Below are 12411 nucleotides of genomic sequence, written 5' to 3' on the forward strand. Positions count from 1 at the left end.
ATGTAATTTTCTTGTGTTTGTAAGACGTGCGGCAGTGATAACATTCAGATTATAGATGATGGTAAGGCAGTAGACTTGGCAGCCAATCTGCATTTTGTGTGCAAAAAATGCAAAGCTGATAGCTCATTCAAAACTTATAAATGTAAAAACTGGTACTATGAAGCTAATATGAGGTTTACCTATGGATTGAGGTGCATTGGAGAGAATGGGGAAATTTATTGTTTGGAATAATGAATATGTCAGCGCCATGTATGAGATTTACACAAATAAACTGTGTACTGGAAAACATAATTTCTGACGTATGTGAGGACAGTATGACAGTAGCTACAGTAGAAGCTATTGCAGACAATGACCCGTTAGATGAGAACGATTCTGGTCATGTTAGAACAGATCTTGTTGTGTCATGTGATGGTACATTCATGAAAAGAGGGCATATGTCTTTATATGGCGTGTCAAGTGTCATAAATATTGACACAGGGAAGGTACTAGATGTTCAACGTATGAGCAAATTCTGCCATAACTGTGCACTTAGTGGAGAATGTGAAGAAGATGTAAAAGGACATAACTGCAGCAAAATATTTTTTGGTTCTAGTAGTGGAATGGAAGGAGCTGGTATGCAAATTATTTTTAAGAGATCTGTCAAGGAACGTGGTGTCAGATATGTGAAATATCTCGGGGATGATGACTCCAGTGCATTCAAGTCTGTGAATGAGTGCAAACCTTATGGGGAACTTTCAATTGAGAAACTTGAATGCATAGGTCACATCCAGAAGAGAATGGGCTCAAGATTGAGGAAACTTGTCAGTGACATGAAGGGCAAAAAGTTGGACGGTGGAAAGGGCATTGGTGGACACAACAGACCCACAAATAATATGACAGACTCTCTTCAAGAGTATTATGGCAAGGCTATCAGACAGAACCTATCCAGTGTAAATGACATGAAAAGTGCAGTATAGGCTATATATTTCCACATGTTGTCAACACATGAACATCCTATTCATAATCTGTGCCACATTAGCTGGTGTAAATATCTACAAGCTCAGAGGGATAACAACCCATTCGTTCACAAGGAGAGGCTTCCAAATTGTATCCCGGATCTTGTCAAGCCCACTTACAGGCTTCTGGCCGATTCTGCACTTCTCAAAAAGTGGTTCATGGCAAAACCCAAAATCCAAATGAGTCTCTAAATTCACTCATCTGAAAACGATGCCCTAAAAATACATTTGCATCTGCTACAGTTGTCAGAATTGCAACTTATGATGCAGTTATTGTATTTAATGATAGGAACGTCGGAAGAATGAAGAGATTAGAAGGAATGGGCTTCAAGATAGGAAATTTTACTCAAGACATCCTGAGAAAAATAGATTTACAGCGCGTCTCTGCAGATGAAAAGTCAGTTGAAGACCTGGTAAAGGAAAGAAGACGGACAACAAGAAACCAGAAGAGAAGCCTTGAAGGGAAAGTCGACCCAGAGTACAAATGTGGTGCCTTCTGAAGAAGTGACATAAGGAAAAAAGTTAGATTGAACTTTGAATTGCATTTCCTGATAAGTTTGTTTTTTAAAGTCTATGTACCTTTTCCTCAGATTTTATGAATGCTAGAATTATGAAATTTTGTACACATATTTCTGTAAACCTAATAAACGTTGTCTCAGGAGCAAATTTGGAAATTCTGATTGCAAGTTGAGATATGGGGGAAAGTGCTTTGAATTTTGCATGAATTTAAAATTGTACTTGTGTAATTATAATTAAAAAATTATGAAAATTCTCCTATTTGACCTATTCCAAAAACCTCATGAGAGAAGCTTTCAACATATAAAGAGATGAATCGGAGAAATTTTTGTAGAAATCTCTTCAATAGTTTCTGAGAACAAGGAACACACATTATTTTTTGAAAGTAAAACTTCAAATTTCATTCAAAAAAAGTTGAATGTATATAATCAAAGGATTTTATATGTAAATGTGTTACTTTCATCTAAAGTGCGGTACAAAATTTCATTGCCATATCTCCAAAACTGGGGATTTGGTGCATTTTTGAAATAGTGTGTGTTTTTCATCAACGTCCTCCCTTATCCGGTGTGTTATTCCAGAGTAGAGCGGTCGAGAAATTATCTGAAAGTGATCCTGTGAACACTCTGACGCTTTGATGTGTATTGCAGAGTACTAATGTAAATGTAGGTGCAGATGTAGTAGATCGTGTCCCGGAGAAAAGAAATTGAAGAATTGATTTAAAGAAAGGGATAGGTTGACAACACACGTCCCAAGGTATCTAAGGATAGCCACTGTTGTAGTGGAAGGTAATGTTGGGGAGTGGGGGGGGGGGGGGTAAAACTGTCGTGAGAGACCCAGTTTTGATACAGTAATGAGGTACAAATGAATGTAAGTTGCGACAGCTATGTAGAGATGAGGAGGCTGCACAAGATAAGCGAGCTGCATTAAACCAGTCATCGGAATTATGCCCACAAGAACGACAAGAATATAAATTTCATACTAGAGTTTCCTTGAAAGCAGCATGATATCGATCTCAGACGGGCTCACATCGGACATTAGTTCAGTACCTATTTTAAAAAGTATATAATTCTGATTTACATCCTTGTACTAATGTGTATGTGATGTAGACTGAACTATGTCGCTTCACGGTAACGGTTTTAAAGTTACTGCCTAGCGACCGGTGCAGCCCCTATCGCGAGCTGCCGCCACAAAGTTGTGCTACTGGGCCGTTTCGCCTGATGAATCTGAGTTAGCGCTGCAAGTACTTCCATTAACTTCACACGGCACGGATACCTGGTTCTCTCTGACAAACTGTCTGAAAGTTGTCTCTGCGCCATGTAGCAAACCTAGACGTCAATTTAGTTAATCGAACGAATTACTTGGTGCTCTTAGTTGTTAAATCTTCTACCTCAACAGTAAGAACTGCATTTCTCCTACATGTACTGCAGTGCTTAGAAATGAGCATGATCATTTTGTTAGATACAGACACATTTTGTGGTTTTGTAAATGGATTTTGATTAGCAATAAAACAGAGAGAAATTGTTGGGGAGAATATAGGAAGGATAGGATCCATGATAACGTTGACCTTGTCAGCGGGATTAATTTGTTTTCAAAGTATACAGTGTGAGTCAGCAGAAAAGGTGCATGCTCTGAGGGATGATAGTGGTTCTAAAAAAACGTAATATCTATGTATGTACTGTTCTTATCACTTTCCGAGAAACCCAATGAAAATAATGGGAAACAAGACAAATGCTGGTGATAGTAAATGAAACATTGTGATCTAATATTTTGTTTAATTGTGTTCATTTCTTCCCTAAAGATCTTCGAAAAGTACATCGTCAACTGTCAACACGATTTGCAGCTTTTGTAGGCAGCTACTGTGTTGCTAATCTGATCTCATTGATACGGTTCTTTACTTGAGCACACGCATGTATAAACCACGTGAGAATTTCCTCCTTTGTGTGCACTCTGCGCATGTAGACTCCGCTCTTGAGTGAACCCTACAAATCTTATGGAGTAAGACTGGGTGACCTCGGTGACCAAGGAATGACTCCACGGCTATCGATACAACGCTCAGATACGTTTCAGTGAGGTACTGTGCCACTGACAGTACGGAATGTGCAGGAGATCCGTCGTGCTGAAAGTACATACGACGTCGTGTTGCCAAAGGAATACCATCCAAGTATTCTGGTAACACATGTTGAAGGAAATCAGGATGCCGTACTCCATTAAGACGGTTATCTAAAACAGCTGACCCGATGAGCTGGTCACGAGAAGTTGTAACAACAACAACGCTGTACTATTATACAAATAACATTTTTTCTGATTTTTCGATAAATTAGTGTAATCGATGTTCCGATTTCATTTCTTTTTTTTTTGTTTCATGTCATTGTGTTAAGAAAACTGTAAACAAATTTCGATGTGAATATTAATGTTTATGTCAAATTTCAAGCAATATTGTAATAAAATTGAAGTTTAACAAATGTTGAGACTGCTGTAAGATATTAAAATTGTAATTGTGCGTCTGGTCCATACGTAGGCAATGTGTTAGGATATGTAGGATGCAAAACCTCTGGTGAATACCCTGTCTGTAGGGGAGCGGTAAAAGGTGGATGGCAGGCGAGCGCGGGAAAACGCACACGGGCGCTGCACGGCATAACGGGCTCAGCAGTAGTAGTCGGAGTTGGGCACTGGTCTGAGCAACACGTTCTGGATCGAGGAGGCTCTCCTGGAAGACGTGGTTTCATTGAGCCTCGGATATGCCGTTCCGACGCCTATACAGCATGGCAAAATTCCATAGGCACTAAATGGAAAAGTATTGCGACGCTATGAAGAAGTAAAGTGCCGATACATCAAGAGCCATTGCTGTGGTTGTATGTGTGCTCCGTGCCTCGCCATCTCGCCGCCCGCCAACCGCCGCATCGATACGAACAGGTTGAAACTTTTAGTACTGTATTCGTGTGGACCAGTGTTACTTTTGTTCCATACTGTTCAATAACAACTTAAATTTTACCAGAACTGTCCTATCATTTAATTATCCTCACAACTAACCTAGCCAGGGTCCTTTACTAATGTTGTGCAATCCGAGTGTCCCGAAATGAAGAACTAAAGTTTATGTTAATAATAATTACCTGCAGACCTAGCTATGTTAGAATGATGTTTAAAGAACTTTTTTGTTAATTAACTAATAGACGAATAACAAAGGTCTGACAAAGTTGGAAGATAATTTTGATATTGATTTAGTAGTGAAGTTTAATCATTTCGAGACAGATATAATGGTATTTAAATGAGCAGGAAATAAAATGAAAAGAGTAGTAACTAATACATTGGAAATCTTGAGCACATAATGATTTCAGTAATCGAATTTTTTAATACAGTGATCATAACAGTTTCAGGGTCCCCACCCCCCCCTCTTTTTTATTCATTTGAATTGTGAACTGTTCTAGACTGATTTGATCAGCAAAGTTAAAGTCAATATAAAAAACCAAAATTTATCAGTGTTTTGCCGTTATCAAAATTGACATTGTGTGTGTGATTCGTAAGTGCTATTTCTAGGGTAAGCTATGCTCGATTTTAATCAGATCAATAGACAGTACGAAGTTTTGTAGTAAACATTATAGTGTAGTGTTATGTATTTATGGTTTATCCCTATCAGTACAGAAAGTGAAATTATCAGTTCAATAGATTTTCTGGTTCTAAAATTTACCATATTATGCTGTGTTACTACGTGTTGTTTTACTTGAACGTACATCAACTTGTACAGGGAAGAAACTCAGTTAATGCCTAATTAGGCTGGCGACCGTATTATTAACAAATTGGTAGCATCTTCTGTGTTGTTTCTTGTCCGTCCTGACGTGTAGTTGCATTTCGGACTTGCTTGACGTATCATTGTTATTACAGAGTGGGTGTAAGTCTGATTTGCCTCCATTCAGGTACACGCGGTCAATTTCTATACAAAAATCCTTTCTCATAAGGTGAAGCCCGTCAACTTACCATAGTACAGGCTTTAATGAATATCGTGTGCACTAGCGCAGCGTTACAAAGTGCGCATGAAAATGGTCAGTAAAGACAACACTACCTACCCTAATGCCATTATGGCGGTATTCGCATGTGGGCGCTAGTGAAGAAGAACGTGCGACTAACGATTGGGATTTTCAAACAGCTGTATGTCGAATAAGGTAAAGAAAAGAGCATACACATGTTCATTTGAAGTTTTTTGTCCAGAATCACGAATACTATCACCCGTCGAAGCATGTACCTTTCCTCGTGACTCAACCTGCATAGAAATGGTGTCTACAAACTGTATGACAAAGAATTCGGTGTGAGCATAGGCGAAAGAAAGAGTTAATGATAAGAAATAAAACTCTCAACTAGAAGTTCATAAAAGTAGAAACAGACAAGTGGTTAAAGGTTGTCATACTAATTGTTCAACCAAGAAGTGACGGAAGAATCGATAAATAAGATGTCTTAATGATTTAATACTGAAGTCAACCATACCGAGAAATATTCTTTCTGCGATATAATGTTATCAGACATTGGTATGGAAATTGAAAGTGCAATCTTGAAACTGTGTCCCCGAGAAGATTGGACCCACACATAACCTAATGATAAATTTGTAATTAAAACTTGAAACATCGCCGTAGGCTGCTTACTCCCTGCAGAGTTATTATGAAATGTAGGTTGTAGCCCCTGTGTAAACGGTATGTTTCGACGGTGCCTTATGCTTTTGCACGTCCTCATCGTGTGTGAGTATTGTTGGCAGTATTTTAGTTCTAGCAGTAGAGAGAGTTGTGGTGTGAGAGCGGTATTGTGTCGGGAAATGTTATTGTCAGAAACTTTGTGACGAGATTATTTCCGTTGTTACTTATGGTGTGTATTTGTGTTGTCCAACGCCGGCCATAGTGGCCGAGCGGTTCTAGGCGCTACAGTCTGGAACCGCGCGACTGTTACGGTCGCAGGTTCGAATCCTGCCTCGGGCATGGATGGGTGTGATGTCCTTAGGTTAGTTACATTTAAGCAGTTCTAAAAGTTCTAGGGGATTGATGATCTCAGATGTTAAGTCCCATAGTGCTCAGAGCCATTTGAACCATTTTGTGTTGTCGAACGCCGGCCGGAGTGGTCGAGCGGTTCTAGGCGCTACACTCTGGAATCGCGCGACCGCTTCGGTCGCAGGTTTGAATCCTGCCTCTGGCATCGATGTGTGTGATATCCTTAGGTTAGTTAGGTTTAAGTAGTTCTAAGTTTTAGGGGACTGATGACCTCAGAAGATAAGTCCCATAGTGCTCAGAGCCATTTTAACCATTTTGTGTTGTCGAAAGGTTGACAATAAACAACTTACGTTGATATTTCAGCTTCCCTTTGTTTATTCATTGTTGTGTCGTGTGCAGTGTGATTGATTGAATTGAGACTATACTATACGGTTCACACATTAACGTGACAACCACCTATGTTCGGCGTTAACCTGTAGTAACCACTCACAGGCAGCAGGTGGTAGTACGAGCAGTGGAGGGTATATGAGGAGTGTCATACGACATGCAAACAGTGCAGTCGTTGTCCTAATGCGAAAACGGAGCGGTTTATCTGACGTCCAAAAGCACATTATCATTGGCTTCTGTGCCAAGACTACAAGCATTTCCGAAGCGGAAAAGTTTTTAACTGTTCGCGTGCCGCCGTGGTTAAAGTATACTGTGCATGGAAAAATGGCGCTATCCAAAGGTGGCGCTGAGGCAATCGTGGAGCACTATGGGCCATAGAATACAGGGATGAACGACGGGTGCAGAGGTGTGTACGGGCGAGGAGACATGCTACTGTTGAACAACTGAGTATTGTTGGCAGTATTTTAGTTCTGACAGTAGAGAGAGTTGTGGTGTGAGTGCGGTATTGTGTCGAGAAAGGTTATTGTCAGAAACTTTATGACGAGGTTATTTCCATTGTTACTTCTGGTGTGAATTTGTGTTGGTGGACAATAAACAACTTACGCTGATATTCCAACTTCCGTTTGTTTATTCTGTGCTGTTTCATGTGCAGTATGATTGATGAAGTGACACAATGCTATCGGTTCTCACAATAACGTGACGACCACCTATGTTCGTCGTTAACGTGTTGTAGCAACTCACAGGCGACAGGTGGTAGTACGAGTAGTGGAGGATATATGAGGTGTGTGGTGGGACATGCAAACAGTTCAGTCGTTGTCCTAATGCGTAAACGGAGAGGTTTATCTGACTTCCAAAAGGGCATTATCATTGGGTTTTGTGCCAAGACTAGAAACATTTGCGAAGCGGAAAAGTTTTTTAACCGTTAGCGTGCTGCCGTGGTTAAATTATACTGTGCATGGAAAAATGGTGCCATCCAAAGGTGGCGCTGAGGCAACTGTGGCGCACCATGGGCCACAGATTATAGGGATGAACGACGGCTGCAGAGGGCGTACGGGCGAGGAGACGTGCTGCTGTTCAGCTGAGCACACAGATGAACCACTGGGCTATCAACAGTGTCGCACCAACGACCGTTCAGTGAACGTTGCTGCATATGGGCCTCTACAGCAGGCGCCTGGTTCATGCACACATGCTGACTGCTGTTCATGCTGGATGTCCATTGAGCACGACAAGTGGACTTTTTGGATGAATCACGTTCATGTTCCATCCACAGATGACCTTTGGCGTGCACGGCGTGATAAGTCTGAATCCGAACACCCTGACAAAATCATTGGAAGGGTCCAGGCCAGAGCATAAGGCGTTATGGTATGGGGAATGTTTTGTGGGATTCCCTGGGATATCTCGTCATTCTGGAAGGCACAATCGATCAACACAAGTATGTATGTATTCTTGATGACCATGTCCACCCCTACATGCAGTTTGTTTTTCCTCGGCATTATGGTATCTATGAGTGCACAATGCAACGTGTCACACTGCTTGTTCAAAATGCACCAGGATGAGTCCATCTCACTTTCCTCGCCACCGAGCTCCCCAGATTTAAACAGAATCAAGAATCTGTAGGACCACCTCGATTGGGCTGTTTGTGTCATGGATCTTCAACCAAGCTGGCCATGGCACTGGAGTCAGCACGACTCCACATTGTTTTAGGCACCTTCCAGAACGTCGTTGACTCTCTTCCTGGACGTCCCGCAGCAGTCTGCATTGGAAAAGCTGTTTATTCAGTCTTCTGACCTCGTTCAAAGCTTCACTTACAACTAGCTAGCTTACACACTACTGTACATTAATATGTAATCTCTGCACCAAACTATACTCTTGTTCTGGAGGTTCCTGGTTCAAACTTGGGTAGAGGTGGGGATTTTTCTCGTTCCAATCCCTCCAGTATGGTCTCAGGTCCACTCAGCCTGCTACGAAATGAGTGCTCGCAGTCCTGAGACGGTTCACAAGGTGGCCACGGCGATGGACCTGTCACCATCCCTCTCCCAGCGCAGCGGCGATGCAAGGCTCCGAGTCTGGTGCAGTCACGTCAATAGGCCGATCATGGGCTTGCATCACAGACATTGGTCTATGTGCTCCATAATCATTGAAAGATTCATGATATCTGAGGCTTCAGTTGTGTGAAATTATAAATGAATTCCAAGGGGAGGAATTTCAGTCTCTGTAACAATGGAGAGAGATCCTTAGCAAGGAAATCCATCTGACAAGTTTTGGGTGCACACTCGTCTCCCTGTAGCATGTACAGTAAGTTCTGGAACGTATGAGAAAAAGTACTGTCTTCGACAAAGGTATCATCGAAGGTAATAGTATACAGTAGAAAAAGATTGTGGAGAATTTAGTTGGAATATACTTTGAGCCAGCAAAAGATGTTTCGATTGGAGTGGTTGAAAAGATGGTTAGAGTTTAACGTCCAGTCGACGACGAGGCCACTAGAGATGGAGCACAAGCTCGCATTCAGGAAGGAAGTCGGTCGTGCCCTTTCAAAGGAACTATACCGACATCGACCTTAAACGTTTTAGGGGTGTCACGGAAAACCTAATTCTAGATGGTCAGTCGGGAATGTGAATCCAGTGTCTTAGCACTGCACCACCTCTGTCAGCGACTCCTGGAACTTCAGTATCTGTAGAATGAGCAATTTGTGAGTCACTTGTGATGCTGACTTATCCAGAGGCTCACCAGGGTACGGTGTTCTTCTTCACGTTGACTGCTGATCGGCTGCTCTTCAGTCTTCACCAGACAGAATACTAGAGCCAGAACGTTCTTGACTTATTTCAACAATTTACTGCTGAACTCCTTTCTGTACGACTGTAGAAAACAGGTAGAAGAAAAAGCTGTGAAGACTAAAGTGGGAGCATGTGACTTACACAGTGCTAAATAGACGAAGGAGTCCATTGCCGTATGATTACATTATTGGTGGCAAATTACTGGAAATACTAGGTACCCTGAATAAGCGCCTAGGAGTAGCGATCTGGAGCGACGTAAGATAGAATGACGACATAAAGTTAATTGTAGGAAAAGAAGACTGAGGTTGATATTCATTCGATGAAAGAGAAATGTAATTAATTAACGGAAATAGTGACTTACAAATCGTAGGCTTAATAGAAAAGACAGAGAAGTTCCAACGAACAGCGGCCGTTTCGCCACGGGATCGTTTAGTCTGCGCGATAGTATTAAGGAGGTGCTCAAAAAACTCCAGCGGCATTCGTTACAAGAGAGGCGTTGTGAATCTCGGAGAGGGTTATTGCTGAAATTCCAATAGAGTACGTTTGTAGAAAAGTCGGTCAATATGTTACTTCTTACAACATATGACTCGCGAAATGACCACAGCGATCACATAAGTTAGAGTCTATATGAGAGTTTATAGGCAGTCGTTCCTCCCATACACCATTCACGAATGGAACAGAGGAGGGACAAAAAATAATGGTACCAAAGGCACCCTCCGCCACACGCCGTAAAGTAGCTTGCAGAGTGTAGATGTTAATACACGAGGTGGTTTTTTTCCACAGGCTACAAACTCTAGGGGCTGATCGATGAGAGGATAGCGAATAAAAAAGGTTTAATACACTTACGTCCGTAAGTCCATGGTTTCCATGCTAGAAACCCTTTATTCAGTCATACATTGCTACAGATACCGCGGTCTAATTTTTGATATACCATGCAGCTACAGTTACAGCATGCATGGTTTCCTCCTAGAGGGTGTTACTGTTCCTCATAAGTCATACCCTAGCGCCCTGTCATGCCATGGTAATTGGTATTGCTGACTCATCTTGTAGTGTATGTGATACATTGTTGTACACAATGGTTCCGTATTCGATTCGAGGAGCTTGCCGACATGGTGCTTACTTACGTAAAGACAAATGACAAAGGGCAGCGGGCAGCAAGGTTGTATCAGGAGATCTATCCACGCCGATAGTAACCACAACATTCAATGTTTGCAACAGTGTTTCGCGGCTTGTCCGAGACAGTGTCGTCTCAGGAAACAGGAAATCATGGAGGACGTACCCGGAATGTTCGGACACCAGACATGGAGGAAAATGTGATTAGCACTGTGGAAGGCGACTACCTTGTCAGTACCAGACAGTTGGCCCTCCAGTACATGGTAAGCCAGATAATCGTGTGGAACATTCTGCATGACAATTATTACTACCCCTATCATTAACAGCGTGTTCAGCGCTTACTAGCGACAGACTTTCCACATCAGGAGCAGGTTTGTCACTGGTTTCTTCAACAGGCAACAGTGATTCCGGCATTTATATGATCCATCCCATTCACAGATGAGGGCAACTTTACGCGGAGTGCTATGTTCAACTTTCATAACAGTCATCTTTGGGAGAGTATGCAGATAACTGGCGACCGTATTTTGGGACCATCCTTCCTCCCATGTCGGCTAACAGGCCGAAACAATCGGCGTTTCTTGCGGGTGACTTTGCCTCTCCTGCTGCAAGAAGTGCCATTGACGATTCGAAGGGTTAAGTGGTTGCTACATTACGGTGTTCCAGTTCACTTGGCCGTTAACGTCCGGACGCAACTCAATTGTGTCTTCCTGGTCTAGGGATCGGACGCGGAGGTCCAGTTGCATGGCCGCTCTTTCACCGGATCTCATCCCGTGCGATTTCTTGATATGGGGCCATCTCAATAGTATCGTGTAAGCAGACTCCATTCCAGACGTGGAGATATTGGAGCAGCGAATTCATGCTGCCTTGGTGGCTGTTCGGATGCAGCCTGGCCGATGTGAACGTGTGAGACAGAACATGCTACGGCGCGCACACGCGTGCATTGCGGCACATGGAAACCATTTTCGACGCGTACTGTAACTGTGGCTGCGTGGTACACCGGGTATTAGGCCGCAGTCTCTGTAACAATGTATGACTGAATAAAAATTCTCTAGCCTGGGGACCATGCATTTCCGGACAGTAGTTCATTAGATGTGTTTTGTTCCGTATCTTCTCATCGATCAATCCCTAGAGTTTGCAGATGGTGGAAAAATCATCCTGTAGAAATTAGAAGGGTGCAAGAATGCGCCTGGAATTAAAAAGTATAAAAATAAGATGCACGTAGAACATTCTCATCCATAGAAGGGATATACACAGTCTGAAAAAAAGCGAAGTGCCAACAGAACCATGAAACATTCACATCCATAGGTGGGATATACATTGCTTGACAAAAAGTGATGCACGAAGAGGAAATGGTCGTGTGTCAGTAAATTCGCACAGTCATGTGCTATCGGCGGTTGTGTAAATGACTAGTATCGCCACCAGCGGACATCGATATGGACTAAGATGAGCTGATTTGGGCCTCGAGGCAGAGAAGTGCAGCAGACTGCCACGGACCTGGTTGCGGAGCCTTGTATGGGCACAACCGGTCACTCAGGTACTTACTTTCCGGCGGCAATGGGCCGAGACCTTCACTTCTTACGCTGTCGCCGGCCAACTCGGACCTGTCCTTCGCATCGTGCCGAACTGATTGTTCAGTCATTGGCGCTGGTCTCGTTTTAT

At 42.6% G+C, this 12411-nt stretch overlaps 1 protein-coding gene across 1 annotated transcript in view; it reads left to right on the forward strand.

Moving 5' to 3' along the window:
* Window positions 1-314: 314 nt before the first annotated feature.
* Window positions 315-12411, forward strand: part of LOC124623061 (head-specific guanylate cyclase-like) — a 334726-nt gene continuing 322629 nt past the window's right edge. The window contains exon 1 of the mRNA XM_047148854.1: window positions 315-411. Within this exon, the coding sequence (XP_047004810.1) occupies window positions 315-411 (97 nt within the window). The remainder of the gene's footprint in view (window positions 412-12411) is intronic.

Source organism: Schistocerca americana, chromosome 7 (assembly GCF_021461395.2).
Source record: "Schistocerca americana isolate TAMUIC-IGC-003095 chromosome 7, iqSchAmer2.1, whole genome shotgun sequence".
Classification (NCBI taxonomy): Eukaryota; Metazoa; Arthropoda; class Insecta; order Orthoptera; family Acrididae; genus Schistocerca; species Schistocerca americana.